At 41.9% G+C, this 16,312-nt stretch overlaps 1 protein-coding gene across 2 annotated transcripts in view; it reads right to left on the minus strand.

The window, feature by feature from the left end:
• The window catches only part of ankhd1 (ankyrin repeat and KH domain containing 1), a 70,845-nt gene that overhangs the window by 6,302 nt on the left and 48,231 nt on the right, over nucleotides 1-16,312 (minus strand). Inside the window, exons 3-25 of one of the 2 annotated variants that reach the window (XM_067424363.1) lie at nucleotides 14,453-14,609; nucleotides 14,009-14,156; nucleotides 13,198-13,345; nucleotides 12,811-13,044; nucleotides 12,339-12,433; nucleotides 12,006-12,243; nucleotides 11,569-11,760; nucleotides 11,371-11,480; nucleotides 11,189-11,276; nucleotides 10,443-10,570; nucleotides 10,196-10,339; nucleotides 9,885-9,987; nucleotides 7,995-8,852; nucleotides 7,101-7,234; nucleotides 6,826-6,937; nucleotides 6,590-6,735; nucleotides 6,349-6,491; nucleotides 6,024-6,237; nucleotides 1,077-1,252; nucleotides 821-983; nucleotides 587-682; nucleotides 364-480; nucleotides 75-240 (exon numbers count right to left, since the gene is read on the minus strand). In XM_067424363.1, the coding sequence (XP_067280464.1) occupies nucleotides 75-240; nucleotides 364-480; nucleotides 587-682; nucleotides 821-983; nucleotides 1,077-1,252; nucleotides 6,024-6,237; nucleotides 6,349-6,491; nucleotides 6,590-6,735; nucleotides 6,826-6,937; nucleotides 7,101-7,234; nucleotides 7,995-8,852; nucleotides 9,885-9,987; nucleotides 10,196-10,339; nucleotides 10,443-10,570; nucleotides 11,189-11,276; nucleotides 11,371-11,480; nucleotides 11,569-11,760; nucleotides 12,006-12,243; nucleotides 12,339-12,433; nucleotides 12,811-13,044; nucleotides 13,198-13,345; nucleotides 14,009-14,156; nucleotides 14,453-14,609 (4,110 nt within the window). Of the gene's footprint in view, nucleotides 1-74; nucleotides 241-363; nucleotides 481-586; nucleotides 683-820; nucleotides 984-1,076; nucleotides 1,253-6,023; nucleotides 6,238-6,348; nucleotides 6,492-6,589; nucleotides 6,736-6,825; nucleotides 6,938-7,100; nucleotides 7,235-7,994; nucleotides 8,853-9,884; nucleotides 9,988-10,195; nucleotides 10,340-10,442; nucleotides 10,571-11,188; nucleotides 11,277-11,370; nucleotides 11,481-11,568; nucleotides 11,761-12,005; nucleotides 12,244-12,338; nucleotides 12,434-12,810; nucleotides 13,045-13,197; nucleotides 13,346-14,008; nucleotides 14,172-14,452; nucleotides 14,610-16,312 lie in introns of both variants that reach the window. The other variant, XM_067424362.1, reaches the window with a different exon arrangement.

Here is a 16,312-nt window from a genome sequence, read left to right on the forward strand (position 1 = left end):
ATAAAACAAAATAAGTATTTAAGCTGTAGGCATTTCTAAGATATCTGGGCATAAACCAACATGATGCTCCTCACCTTCTGCAGAGTCCTCCTTCTGATCCTGCATCTCATAGAACACTTCTTTTACTTTTGCCTCTTCTTCCTCCAGCTTCCTTTTCTGCTCTTCCTTCTTTTTCTTGCGCTTCTCCTTTCTCTTCTCTCGCTTTGCTGCCAGAGCCTGCTTTTTGCTTTCTTCACGAGACTGTTAAGAAACAATTTAAGAAAAAATAAGTTCACTGTGATGCACTATGCCGCAGCATAATAAAAATCTTAACCAATTAGTTAGCTCAATATTAAGTCTAATAAGTCATCTGAAGATACAAACCTTCTCCAGATCAAGCTCCTTGAGCAGAATGCTGGCGTTCTTGTTCGCCTCAGCCGCCTGCTGATCTTTGGCTTTGACAATGGTTTCCATGCACTGATGACATTTTTTCAGCAGCTCCTGCAGAGTGGCAATGTGAACATGTCAATTAAAGATTTCTCAAATAATGGAAACAGTACTCTAAGGGTATATTCAAAGACAGTCTCTGAATTTAAGTCTTTTATACCTTATCTGCAATAGTTGCAATGTATCTCATGCACTCAATGTCAGATGGGAACTGGTTTACTTCCTTCACCAGGTACTGCACTACTTTAACGTGGCCCTAAAAAAAAGGTCATATTTTAGTGTTTATTGGTAGTCTATCATAGTTTTTTTTTCTTCACACAATTCTTTTCTTTCTTTTTTTTGCAACAGAGCAGCACATCATTAATGACATTCAGTTATAAGCCAAGATACTCACCTTGCGAAACGCTGCCATGAGAGGGGTTATCTTGCGGTTGTCTGCTGCATCCACATCAGCTCCAGCCTGCACCAAGAGCTGCACCACATCAAAGTGGCCACCATTAGCAGCCAGCCACAAAGGGGTGTTCCCCTTCTTATTTCGCACGTCAATGTGAGCCCCTCTACAATAACAGAACAGAAAGAACAGCATGAGACACTACATTCTGGAGGGAGGACAGACAGTACTGTACATTGCCAGTGTTTAAAAAACACACCTGCTGATGAGAAGCTCACAAAACTTGTAGTGGCCCTTGTCTGCAGCAATGGTGAGGGCAGTGTCGCGAGAGGAGGGAACTGGAGGGGCATTGACATCTGCCCCTTTATCCAACAGCACACGGCCCACTTCAGCATAGCCGCCAGATGCAGCCTCCATGAGAGGGGTGAGGCCAGTCTGGTGGTAAAAAAGGTCCCCTTACTATTACATTTAACAATAAGGTAATGAAAAAAACATTCTGCTACAACTAGGGCTGGGCGATATGGCCAAAATTTCATATCCCGATATAGCTCATTTGATATCCCGATAACGATATACATAACGATATAGCAATTTTTCTGTTAATTCAGTTTATGAATAGTCTATACAAAATTGCAATGTGGAAATGCAGTTTTAAATGATATACAAAACAAATAAAGGTAGTATGGACTACATTTTTATTTTATGTAGAACCTTTTTTTAAAGCAAGACTGTTGGTAAAGTTAACACCTGCCTAGGGATGTTAACCGATGACCGTTTGACCGATGGTTGACCGTATCAATGTTAACCGATCAAAGTTGTCGGTTAAAATAAATAAAAAAGTGATCTCTAAATTAGGCTATTATAGACAGTGGACTAAACGCTACTACAGGTGGCCGTCTCATTCCAAAATCTTTTTGTGTGATTGAACATATCCCTCGCACTCATTTTTCATAACTCGCCTGTTTGTACTTAATAAACCAATAAAAACATTTGGCGCGAGGTCACAGCGTTTGGGTTTGCGCGCTCACAAGGTTTGCAAAAAGTAAACACTCGAGGTTAGAGCCAGGGCAGAAGACAGTATGAAGCGTACATTTCGCTTAAGATGGGCTTACATTTGGAAATATATTACATCTTCATTTCAGTGGTAACACATAAGGTGTTGATCGTCTTTCTTTATTATTGTTAGCACTACCTCGAACTAAAGCAGCCTCTTCGGAGCTGTCATTTTCTTAAATGAGCCGCGGCAATGTTTCAAATGAGCTTCTAACGCTGGACAAACGCCTTTATTTACAACGCGATCACCTTGTACCCAAACCATTTCGAAACTAATGAGCCATTTGTCCTCTGATTACAAACAAGCTCCTCTGCGGCGCGTTTGCGGGACTCGTGTTTCGCGCTGTGGGGGATTTTAAAAAAGTGACGTGAGTGGAAGGGAGGCGGCAGCGCGTGTGTGTGAGTGAGCGAGCGAGAGAGAGACAGAGGGAGCGCGGCTCGCGGCTGTTATTTCAAATAGCGCAGCATATTTTAAACTAATCGGTTAACCGGTTTCAACCGGCTAATGAGGCTCGGTGGTCGGTCAAGAAAATGTTTAGTTTTCGCCATCCCTACACCTGCCATTAAAATATTTCAATATATGGCTATATGGTGTGCCACGCGTAAAAGCCCGTTGCAGCGTCTGTGTCAGAAGTTTGTTTTGAGCGCTTATGCCACTATTCTGGCATAATTACTCTGAGAATTACCCTGGTCTGAACCGCGTCTACTACCGTCTTCCTCCATGTTTGTTTATGTATTGCAGCGTGCATGGGCATGCCGTGGCGTGAGGTGCATCTTGACGTAAAATTCTGCCATAAACGCCTTATCGTGGCGTGAGCGATAGAGCCTTATATAAAACGATAGACATTTTCTATCGTCCAGACGATATATTTCGTCATATCGCCCAGCCCTAGCTACAACTCAACATGTGCTAGTTTTCTAGTTTATCTCTTGCAAATGTACAAATCTCAAACAGCATATTGGAATATTCCCCATCCTGGTCCTGGAGTACCTTCTGCACTGAACATTTAAGTCATACATCACGTCTCCCTAATCAAACACTTCAATTCATCAGCACTAGAGATGCTCCGATCAGCATTTTTGGGGCCGATCACCGATCACCAAGATCATGATCTGCCGATTGCCGATCACAGAATGGCAGGGGAATGATCACATCTGCTGATACCGACCTATTTTAAGCCTTCTTTTTATCATATAGAATTATTTGTAGGGAATTTTACAGCCATTCAGGGAATTTATTATTTCTGAAAATCCTCATAGATGACTCGTTATATATTATCTCTCCTAAATCTTTGGTGCATTTTTGTTTTAAAAGACATTTTTTTCAGGTAGGTCTAACATTAGTATTGAGGTAAGAAATACTTAAGACATTTAATAAATAATCATATGTAAATTAATATTGGTCTTCCCTGAATAAATAAGATTAATCCTTACAAAAGTTGCAAAAGCTAGTCATTAAAATAAAACAAAAAAAGTTATTCCTTACAAAGTTGCAAAAGTTAGCCATTCAAGAGCAGTGAGTTTCATTTAGGTTCATCAAACAACAAGACAAAGAGAAACTGAGAGACAGCAGCAGTTTATTCGACTGCTTTCACTTTAAGAGCGAATACAGGAATACGGTTATGCGTGTTAGACAAATGTTAACGTTCACTCGCGAGTCACGACCGGCAGGGGTTTATGTGCATACTCGCCAAGACGGTAATTTGTTACATATTTTGTGTGTATTTGTAGCCTGACAAGCCAGACCCACATCAAGATGTTTGGTCTGGAAAATCACCATAGACAGGGCTCAATCCGAGGGGCGGGATAAACGGTTGTCTTTCAAACTCCCTCTGTACGCGATAGGATAGGGCTACACCAACCAGAGCAACATGAAGGTGAAGCAGAGCTCGCTGACTGATTAAACATTCTCCGTATCCGGTCGGCGAAACTCCGAACACATCTTCCCTTTTTAAGAATGACTTCAGTGCCGCTCTTTGTTCTTTTCTCAGAGAAAAGCTTAACTCCAAGTCTTCCAGAGTCTCGGTCAGAGCTGATTCGAAAGACCGCCGCCGTTTCGACAGTTTCTGTGTTTACAAAGCCCCTTTCACACTGCACGTCGGACCCGCAATATTCCCGGAACATTGGCGGGTCGCCTTCTGTGTGAAAGCAACCACGTCCCGGGATTGATTACCGAATTCGACCCGGGTCGGGGACCTAGTAATATTGCGGTATTCGACCCGGGACGAGCGCTGTGTGAACAAAAGCCGAAACTAATTCCGCAACGTGTACGTAGTTATCGTGTGACTCCTAGAGCTTGTTTTTTCAATAATACAACCCTGCAGTGCCAGAAGAGCGCGTCGGTGTTTTAAACGCAGAGTGTTCGTATACAGAAGAAACTAAAATTAAACAAGCAGAAATGTGTGCAAACTGGACACAAGTCGAGACCACGGAGCTCCTTACTATCCGCGCTGAAGCTGAGATCGCTCGCCATTATACGTCACATCAGGATGTCACGTGTCAACTCGACCCGGGACAGTTAAGCATTGTGTGTGAAAGCGCACATATTACAGTATTTCGCTGGCAGTGTGAATGGACCAAATCTAGCGTCCCGGGAACAAATGACGGGTCTCATTATCCGTGTATTTGCCGGAATCGCAGTGTGAAAGGGGCTCTAGAAGCACGCAAACGCAACTCGGCCGTCGTCATTATGGCCCCGCCCGCCGACTCTATACACGATGTGATTGGGCCGTCCAGATTCTGAGGAATACAGCTCAGAATGGTATTGAGAGTTCCTAGACGACACTTGCGGGCAAATTAAATTTGCTGCCGCTAGGGTGCGTCTAGATTTCTAGGCTAGTGTATTTGACCATTGCAGCGCAATTTGTACTCGCAAGCTTTTTGTCAGATGGGCTGTGTGTGTGCCAGGTGTGTGTGTGTTAGATTACGGTCTCTTGGAGAGCGCGTGAGTGCTGAGTAATACTTAAAAATGAATGCAAATGATAAACTTTAGTGACGATGCGACAGTGTCTCCTTTGTGCAAGTGGCAAATCCTGTCAACTGTGCATCTCGATTTTAGTTGCAGATGCGATGCGCTGATGTGAAGCCATTTGAGCAGTTTGAGAGTGAAAGAGAGAGAGAGAGCGCACGCACACAGTGACTCGCTCTGTTTGTGAACTTGCGTCTCACAGAAAGTTTTCAAATGACTTCGTAAGTTATTTAATACCGAACATGAATTGTACCTCACCTTCAGCATTATAATTTTTTTTTACCCGCGCCGGAAAGAGAATGAGACTGTGCCGCTGCATGTCATACCTTCGCTCTCACGACAGACACGCGTCTTTGTGTCATCAGCATGTGATCGGTTTATGAGATCGGCCTTTTTAGAGACCGGCGATCAATCATCCAAAAGCGATTATCGGCCGATCGAGATCGTTTGCCGATCGATCGGAGCACCCCTAATCGGCACATTAGTGAAGACTTCATGATTATACTGTAAATGTTTTAGGTTGACGCAGATAGAAAATAGACTGGGTATGCAGCTGTTATTTAAGGTTTGTGTATGCTCCGATGATGCATGCGAGAATCAACAAGCCATCTTGGGGTGCTCATAGCAAATCACTCTGAAGCTGATGTCACATTGGCAGTTTAGTTTGAAACAGAGCATGGTTCACATGAAAAATTGCTTATGTAAAAGCTGTCATGCACATCCGGGAGCACACTAGGATACTGAAGCCGATCCGCTGTCGCCAAAAGAATCCATTTTGCAAGCAGCAGAAAGCCACCTTCATGAGTCATCAGATACAGTAAACCGCAACGCAGCCACCACCACCTCCACATAACGTCACCAAATTAATAAAAAACACAAAATATTGGTCTGTGTCCTGTTTTCTATCATGCACCATGCATGTTTGTGATAGTATAAAATGAGCGCAAATGGGTTTAAAAGAACCTAAGAAAATTAATAAGCCCAAGGCACCTGCAGTTGACAAATTTTCCATGTATTTGGAACTAAATGTTGGTTAAAACATTTTTAGATTTTAAATATGATTTAAATTGATTTTACACATTTAAAGCATCGTCATTATTGTGTTATGCGTTTTTCTACAATTTCGAGCAGCCCTACACAAAGACCTCACTGCCCAAGTAACACTGTGGTAAGGTGATCACTGACCTTGGCACGGTGTTCCACGTTGGCCTTTCGGTCCAGCAGAAGACTGACAACCTCTGCTCGGCCTTGGAAGCAAGCCAAGGTCAGTGCTGTGTTACGATTGGTCTCTATCTGTGCATTGATATCAGACCCCATATCCAACAGCAGCTTCACCGCAGGCACATGTCCATTCATGGCCGCCAACATGAGTGGAGAAATGCCCAGCTTACTGCCAGTCCTGCAAGAGAAACGAGAAGAAAGAAAAAAAGAGTTCATACAGTGTGTCTTAATGCTTCCTAATACAAGTCTCAAGACACCTGATCAAACCAATAACAACAGATGTTCTGACCTAGAGTTGATCTCAGCACCAGCATTCAGAAGGATCTTGATGATGTTGACGTAGCCCCCTGAGGCCGCCAGGCTGAGTGGGGTGTAGTCGGAAACGTTACGGTGCTCCTTATTAGCCCCACGAAGCAACAACAGCTCCACCACCTGCAAAGATGGAGATAAATTAACATACTTTCATATTTTTGGGGAACATCGGAGAGTTTAAAACCTTGTTTGGTAAAGAGGTGTAGCTAAAAGAGTACCTCTTGTCTGCCACCTGAGCAGGCAAGGGACAGAGGGGTGTCTTTGGTCCTCTCAGACTGAGCTTCAATGTCCCCTCCCTTGTCCAGCAGGATCTCCACCACACCCACATGGCCCGCAGTAGCCGCTAGGATTAGGGGAGTGAACCCTGTAGGAAGACATGTAGAGCAACACTCAGCATCTCTGTAAATTTACCATACAGATAAGACTTCATGCAACAAATCGAGGGACATTTTACCCTTCTTGTCCCGGTGCTCGATGTTGGCCCCACGTGCAATGAGCACTGAGACGAGCTCTTCATGGCCACCTGCACAGGCCAGGGTCAGTGCCGTGTCGTGATTGCTCTCAGTCTGAGGTGGAAACGGACGATGATGCGTTAATAATGTCACTTTAAAGACATTTTATGGACAATTTGATGCATCGTTTTATCATGTCTACAAATGCTCCACAGCAGTCATTTGTGTTATATGATTGCTGCTTTAATGTCATATATGGAGAAGAAAATGTTCTTACATGTGCGTCAATGTCCACTGAGGGATACAGAGGGAGCATGGAGGGTGGGGAAACTGTGTTGATGGGCATCTGTACGGAGGGCTGAGGGGAGGGCGAAGTTGTAGTGTTTACCACAGGCACTCTGCTGTTCACAGCTGCAAAGACAGAGACAGACCAGTGGCTGTTTAATATTATTAATATACTATTATAGTATTTATTATTTTGAATTAGCTTAATTGTATTTTTTCATTTATTGTTTTGTTTTAGTAACTTAGTTTATAGCATTATTGTGCCATTTTTATTAGGCTTTGTTTAATATTCTATTTAGCTTTATTTTTCAGCTTTAGTTTTAGTAATTTTGAGTACTTCTTTCAGTTAGCCAATGAAACGTTTTATATTCCAGCATCACATTTTAATAGTTCAGTTAATAATAGCAACACTTGAGTCAGACACATTTAACAACAGTGACTCTTGCAAATAATCTATGAATTTCCTATTGAAAAAAGAAAGAAGTTGTGACAGGACATTCCATCCCCATTTTTATATTCCCAAACACTTTACTTCAAAGTTATGGCTACTAATACGTAACAGCTTATATTAGGGGAGTTTTATTCCCATTAGAGAAAGCATTTGATTGACCATAAATTCATATACACCATTTGTGGTCATCAATATTTTGGTTTCCCAGAAGAGAAGGACTACATTTTGAATGTGTACATCTTCTAAAAAGATAATTTAGTCAATGTTTGGGAATAGACTAGCATAAATAGTTAAACATGCATATATTTTTTCATAATCAAAGTGGGCTTAAACCCAAAAGATGAATTTTCAAATAGCAATGCAGCCACTTATTTTATTATCAATGGTTGCCATCCTGAAAGGAAGCAAATGCAGCCCTAGTTGCAGTGAGCTCACCCGCCATGATGTCATCAAGCGTATCTGTGAGCGTTTGTGCGGGTGTGGCGACCATGAGTCCATCGGGTGCCTGCGTAAGAAGGCCCGGCCCCAAACCTGTCAGCTGCTGACCTAACAACACCCTCTGCAGGTCTGGGCTGCTGCTTCCTGGGTACTCAGCATTACTGAAGTCTGTGGACTGCTGCAGTGCCAGAGGCTGGATGGGAACGAAGCTGGTTTGCAGAGGGGGACTCTGGAGGGCCTGGTTCTGAGGCGGCGGAGGTGGCGGCGGCTGCAGAATGGTTTCCACCTGTGGCAGCTTGGCACATTCAATGTCGTCATCCTCCTCCTCCTCATCTTCATCCTCCTCGTCTTCCTCATTGGTAGGGGTGGGCCTGTGGTCCTCCTCTCTGCGATTAACCTCGCTTTCGTTGTCAGAGCCCAGCTGTGTGGCCTGCAGGGGCAGGGGGGTGCCGGGCATCTCCACCCCTGCCGCCTGGCCCAGCTCCTCCTTGAGCCCCTTGGTCTCCATGTATTCTTTGGTGAACTGCTGCTGCGTCTTAAGCTGCAACTGCCGCTCCACCTTCTGCAGCTCCTTCAAGATCTTCTTCTTCTTCTGCACCTGCTCCTCACGACTCTTCTTTAGCTCCTCGATCTTGTCTTTGGTGAGCGGCTCACCCTGGATGAGCTCGAGCGACTGCAGCTGGGCCTTCTCGATAGCACTGATGCGCTGGCCCAGCTCGTTCAGCTTGCCTTCTGTCTCCTCAACGATGCACTCCAGAGGCTGGTACGGGTGAAAGGGCGGCAGCAGGTCAGCGTCTAAGCCACCCGGAGCCACAGAGTTGCTCTGAAGGGAGCTCAGCCTTTGCTTGGACGCACCTAAGAGAATAAACAAACTAATGCTTAACCCAAAAAGCTGATATTAATCAGACATCATGCATACCGTGCAACTTATCAACAGTCTAGTTATTGTACTCAACTGAAAGCATTTTGATATTCATGGACCTCCTTTATACCAGCGATTAAAAAACACATTATATCCAAAGTTTTTAGCTGGAGAGTTGTTTGACTTTCATTCTAATGCATCTAAAGCATGAGAGCAGTGTCTTGTTTTTTTGTGACAAATAGCAACACAAATGCTGCAACGTAATGTATACGAGAATTTGCAGCGTAAATAAACTTAGAAATACGAAGTACTTACCTATCCGAATATGGATATGGCGAAAATGCACTTGCATTCACAACTACAAAGTCTAAGACCATCTTCAAATGCTTCTTAAGTGATCCCATCACAATGCATATATAGATTGCATTTGTGTAAGCTGCCTTTTAACATGGCTAAGCATCATTAAATTGTGATATGATCACAGAAAACTAAGTGGATTATTTATTTGTGTAATGATGACAGAGAATTGATCCAATATCAGTTCATAAAAACTGTTCACACTGTCAGTCCAAATCCAAATATTCATGCATCGGACTAGAATCTGATCTAAATGACTGTCCTCATCTGTTTAGATCTTATTTGTTACATGGCACTCTTTTTTCTTTCTTTCATTGGTTTCCAAGGCAATGATGTTCAAAATGCAATTCAAAATTCTTGTAATGACTTTCAGCATGTTTCCTACAACATCTGACGAATACATATTACATGGTGTGTGAGTGACGAGCAGAAAAGCTATGCAAAATGTGATCAGAACCACATATGAATTTAGCGGGAAATAAATTATTTTTTATGGCATTCACACTGGCTAAATATGACTGGATTCCAAATTGGATATGAACAAAAATCTGATGTGAACCGACAGTCTGAACAATAAGACTATAGCCACTTTGATAAGTGGTACATAATTTTGACCAAAAATCCAGCTGATAAGAATAACTTTACAAGACGTTCTAAGTCAAACTAACCTTTGCTTGTAACGGGTGGGGGCGTGGGGATGGTGGAGGGAACTCTGTCTGGCTCCTGGGGGGGAACCACCATAGCCAGGGCTTGGAATGGGACTCGAGGGGCCTGCACATAAAACAAAATTGACAGTCTATTAAATTAAAGTGTAAACTATTATATAAAACATATATGTTACACATATACTTCTCTCTCCACAAATTGCTATTTTTATCTCTCAATAAATAAATGTATAAATCTCAATAGGTAAAAGTTAAACAGGGAATTTGTAGTGATGCTTAGACTGCTGAATAGTGTAAAGCATGTTTCTGCTCACCTGAGAAGTGTCATGAGAGGGCGGTGTGAGCTGGGACAGGTCTGGGGCAGGGACTGACAGGATATTGTTTGGGTAGTCTAGCAAGTAGGACACCACGTTAGTGTGACCACCTTTAGCAGCTTCAATCAGCATTGTGGAGCCATCCTGTGAGTAGAAGAGAAAAACTCAACAGAGAGCACTGACCAAAGTTTGTGACACCAAAAAACATCTATTAGCACCTGGCAGTGTCATTCTCTGAAACCCTCACCTTTAGTCTGTGGGTGGGGTCGGCACCATGGGCCAACAGCAGCTCCACAACAGCCAGATGGCCACCCGCACAAGCCAGAGAAACCACTGTGTGATCATTGTTGGCTGTGGCTCTATTAACATTAGCACCTGCACATATGCAAAAATTAAAAAAAAAAAAAATAAATGGGGCAGAAACACAAATGTAATTTGCAGTTGTTCATCATTTGATAAAGTTTTATAAATAATAAATAAAAGTAAAAAAAAAAACATTTCAATGGAACTTCACATTTGAGTGTCATAACATTATTATAATGCATGGTTAAATGGGCCAAAAACAATGAAACAATAATTTTGTGGTGGGCCCAGTGAAAAGTTGAGCATGGCTAGTAAAAATTAACCACTGGCCTAACCAGCTCAGTAAAAAAAAAATCCCTAGTGTTATAGTGTTAAGCACTAATATATTAATAAAATGATAGTGTGCTTTAATGTGACAAACACAGTGACACCGATTTGTTAATTTGCTGTTGGGATGAGCTGTCAAAAATAAACTATAAGCTAACGACTTTAAACATTTTACATAAAGTGACCAGTTTGACGTTCTGTGGGCTCTGTCATTTTTCAGATGTTTTTTCTAGTGTTAGATGAAGGTTCACGATGCTGATGCAAAACCCAATTAATTGGTGAAGAAAAAAATTATTTTCATTATCATATTGTTAATTTCATTGATTGTTTGTTGCAGCTCTGGTTTGGGATGTGACAACTTGCCTTTGCTGATGAGAAACTGCACAGTGCACAGGTGTCCAGCTCTGGCTGCTTTCATCAGTGGAGTCCTGCCCCCTTCTGATTCATGTTCCTGAAAAACAGACAGACACCAGTCATCTCCAAAAAACAAACAAACAAACAAAGTAATAAAAATGCAAGCATGGTAAATCAGGATATCCACAAACCAGGTCAGCCCCTGTTTGCAGCAGCACGTCGGCCACGTCCGTGTGTCCATTCTCACACGCATACGTCAGAGCTGTGTCACCCGTGGCTGTTGTGGCATGGACGTTAGCTCCTGGACCAAGAGAAAAGTGCATGTGATCACATTGTTTCATAGTTAGGAGAAAGAAATTTCAGGAATTACATCCAAATCAAGGCCACACCTGCAGCCAACAAGTATTTAACCAGTTCCAGATGCCCCTCCTGTGCAGCTTCCATGAGCGGGGTGGAACACCCCAACTCAATGTCTGCCCCAGCTTTGATGAGGAAATCAGCCACCTCTAGGAAGCCTCCGCAACATGCCAGAGTCAACGCTGTCTCCTGCGTCTCCTCTGTCTGAGCGTTAATATTTGCACCTGAAAAACCAATCAATATAGACCAATTCTCAGTTTATGAACAAAAATTAAGTTGCAAAGGACACTTAGCATTCAGATATTAAGAGTTTGAAAACAGACATTTTTAACAATGCAAGCTTTGTATTTCTAATTCATCCTTTTGAGATTACTGTTGTATTGTATTACTTTTCTGAATGGATTCTGGTTGTATTATTGACTTAAATTTCTGAATTTCAAAGTCTACAAAACTGAAATGACCCCAGTACCTTGCGCAAGGAGGAGAGCCACCATCTCTTCATGGCCCTCACGAGCTGCCTCCATCAGTGGAGTGTAGCCCTCATCATTCACCTCCTCCAAGTTGGCCCCCCTCTCGATCAGAAGTGCTGCCAGCTCCACATGACCCCCGCAGGCAGCCAGCGTTAGAGGCGACTCAAATGAGTCAGCAGGCATGTTTACCTGTGCCCCACTATCCAATAGCAGCCGTGCCACCTCCACATGCCCATCCTACACAAGATAACCACGAGAATAACGACTCAAAAGACCAGAACAAACATCAGAGGGAGTACCTACAAGACTGTGTATATAAAAGCCGTTTTTACCATGCAGGCCTCCATGAGAGCCGTGTGCATCTCATCTGTCTTGTGCTCCTGATCGGCTCCTGCTTCTAAGAGAAACCGGACCATGTCCAAGTGCCCTGAGGAGCAGGCAGGATATGGTTAATATCACCCCAAAATGTACAAGATGTACAAACTGATTGATTTCGTAATATACAGCTAGGCATACTATTTTAATTAACAGAATTTACATTGTCCAAATAAGGTCTATATTCTGGTCTTTATTATGTCAAACTATATTAGTTTGTTTAAATGGTGATTTTTTTCTCTATCCAGAATTCTCTGAAGAATAGAAAGTCCAAATAAACACAATTATTTACTGACACTTTCGATAAATTTAATGCATCCTTGCTTTTAAAAAAAAAAACTTACTGAACCCAAATTTTTGAACGGTAGTGTGCACAGCATATGTAAATAGCATATTTCAAATAAACTAAGGTAAGATAATCAGATGCACCTTTATAGCAGGCGAGTGTGAGCGCGCTCTCCTTAAACTCGTTGGAGTGTGTGTTGATTCCAGCGCCATATTCCAGGAGCACACGAGCAACCTCCACGTGGCCTGCACTGGCAGCCTCCATCAATGGAGTGTGACCATTCTCATTGTGATCTTCAATGTTAGCACCCTCCTTTAGCAACACCTTTACTACATCCAGGAAACCTCCTGCACACGCATATGTCAAGGCTGTGTTGCCTGCAAGAAAGGGAAAGGCAATGGATGAACAAGCTTGGAAGCATGCATTTGTAGGCATGGAAAAGAGCCAAAATGTATTGTACTCTCGTTTTGGTCCATTTAATTTAAGCTTATTTTATGTATTTTTTACAAAAAAAGGGCCGTGTATTGTACCTGTCGAGGACTGTGCGTTAACGTCGGCCCCGTGCACTAGAAGCAGTTTGACAATGTCAACATAACCACCGCTTGCAGCAGCCATAAGTGGCGTGATGTCTCCTTTGATCCCTCGGTCCTCCACGTTAGCATGCATGGCCAGCAAGACCTACAACCCGTCAAACTCAAATCAAACGAGATCTTCTCAGATAACCACAGTGCATGCTTCCGTTAAAACTGAAAATTAAAGGTAAAGCATGTAATTTCTTCACCACTAACAGCACCATAACCAACTGCAGTCAAGAATGGGACGATTGGTCTGGAAATAGGCCGTACATTGATTTATTTTTTTAAATAATCTATTGGAGATGTCAATGTATATGAAATGATAATAGCCTTGATAATACTTCAACATCAGAATGACAAAGTATATGTATGTGTATATATATATATATATATATATATATATATATATATATATATATATATATATATATATATATATATATATATATATATATATATATATAGCGGAGGTTTGCTAACTACCTGTTTATCTTGGGGGAGAAAAGGGCCGAAGGGAAATGTTTCTGAAATGTACTTGAATTTTTTTTTTTTCCTAATTCAGTTCAATGCTGCTTTAAGTGCTGAAATTACACACAACCTTAACTCAACATTTTAAATTGTTTATTTCATTTTAATCATTAATTTTTTTTGTATTAATTATTTATGCATTTGACAAGGAGTTTTGCCTGTCTGAAAAGAAAGCTTCAGGCTTGGAATTTTGGTAGCACAAAACACTAGCATAAATGTCCGAGTCTGTACACGGTACCTGTGCAAGCTCATAGTATCCAGCTGAGCAGGCCAGACACAGCAGGCTCTCACCCTCCTCTGTATGTTCGTTGACGCTGCGTCCCTCGTCTAGCAGCTTCCGCACCGCATTCACGTCGCCGTCCGAGCAGGCCTCAGCCAGGCTACGGCTAAAAATAACCAGACTACTACAATTACTGCGACTGTGCAGGCGAAGCTAAGCTAACTACTCTTACTCAAGGCTCATGGAGGAACAAGAAGACCTATACAGCTGCTTGTGTCTAATTACAGAGGTTTCAAATATCAAGTGCACTTTAAACATTCAGACTGAGACAAAGCTTAAAACACATTTAATATTGCTTAGCTTTTAGCCTTAATGTTGTCATTCTTGCTGGTTGAACATGAGTGTTGCATCATGATGTGGACACAGGAGGAGAAAATCGCATGTGTGAGAAAAGATGCCTACTTGTCGGCCTGGCTGGCGTTGAGTGTGTTTTCGGCCCTCATGCGGGTGAGGGCGGCGGCGGCCTCATCCAGCGCGCAACTCACTGACGACGTCAGGCGGCGTAACACCTCTGGATCTGCAAAGGCTTTGCCATCGGCAGTGGAGAGTTTACCAATGCCTGCAGCATCCAGCCCCACACCAGCACCACACGCCATCCAGCAAGAACAAACGCATCCATGGTTAGTACAGGCCCAACACGCTCACACACAGGAAATACAACAGTCAGTTAGCCAAATTCACACCATGCAGCTTTAGTAATGTCAAAACTTAAACTAAATTTCAAAGCTCCCAGAGATTCAGAATAGCATAACACCAACGCCAAACAAACTATAATGACTTTACCATGAAATAAATTATATTTATTAGAGGTTGACCAATAATGCATTTTGTTGATGCCAATAACTGATGCTAATAACAAATTCTGTTAACTGGATGATATATTGAATGTGGTATCCCTTAGTATTTCTATCTCCCTTTATGCCAGTAATAGGGCAGAGACTTAGTCCAAAATGCATGCAATATATCGTGAAAATAAAAATCCCAAAAAGATGATTCTGTGCACAAAATGATTGCTAACTTAAAAAAAAAAAAAAATCTATCGATTGGCAATCAAGCATGCTACCAATTATTTTGACTATAAATTAAGTATTTTTAATCCACAAAAATTGACTCAAGTGGCTTATGTAGGCTCATGCCTGTAAGTGCATTTAAATGTGTGTGTGTAAGTGTAAGGCCTTCTATCAATAAGGGTGTGTGTGTGTGTGTGTGTGTGTGTGTGTGTGTGTGTGTGTGTGTGTGTGTGTGTGTGTGTGTGCAAGTGGTGAGAAAACAGAAGGAGAGTAGCGAGTTCATGGTAATGCAAACGATACACATCAGCATTAGGGCCGTCATTTTTTAGAAAAAATCAAATTCAAACGGATATCAACCATCAAGCAATGTATTCAAATATATTCGGCATAGTGCTGTGTGAAGGGTCTGAACTGCGTGAGATTGCACATAATTCTACTCATTTCTGCAGATTTCGCAATCACATTCAAAGCACACACACGTATAGAGTAATAAAGCAGCCTCTGACATTCAACTGCAAAAAAAGTTCATTTTCCCAGAATTTTAATGGTTATCGTCAAATACACTAAAAAACAATGTCATAATACCCATCTCGTGAGTATTAACGTAAACACAGTCATAGTTCAGGACAAATATGTAACAGGAACAGTATTTTGGATCAGTCAGGTTCAAACTACAAAAAGAAAATCACTTACTGCTCTTGACTGATTAAAGGAACACTCCACTTTTTTTTCAAAGTAGGCTCATTTTCCAAGTCCCTTAGAGTTAAACAGTTGAGTTTTACCCTTTTTGAATCCATTCAGCCGACCTCTGTATCTGGCGGCAGCACTTTTAGCAAAGCTTAGCATACATCATTGAATCATATAGGTCCATTAGCATTAGTGATCAAAAAAACTGTATTGAAGTTAGAAATTCCAGTATTGTGAACACACTAATACCTTATAAAAATATCAATAACATATACATTTCATTTTATTGTTATTTATTTGAGGGGAAGGGTGGATTTTTTTTGCTATAAACCTGTCTAAAAACCATGTGCAATCCCCACAATCACACAGCAAAATTCAGGCCCTGTAACAGCAATGCTATTAAACCAGAGTGAATGAAATGAGTGCGTGAGAAGAGACGGTGTATATCAAATCGTTGTCGGAGAGAAGTGAGGAAGAGAAAACAGCTGGTATCAGTATAATTGATACTGTGTATTAGAACCTTATATTAGACAACATAAGACCTTCCTATTCAAAGAATCATGAA

The sequence above is a fragment of the Pseudorasbora parva genome, chromosome 18, assembly GCF_024679245.1.
Source record: "Pseudorasbora parva isolate DD20220531a chromosome 18, ASM2467924v1, whole genome shotgun sequence".
NCBI classification, from domain to species: Eukaryota; Metazoa; Chordata; class Actinopteri; order Cypriniformes; family Gobionidae; genus Pseudorasbora; species Pseudorasbora parva.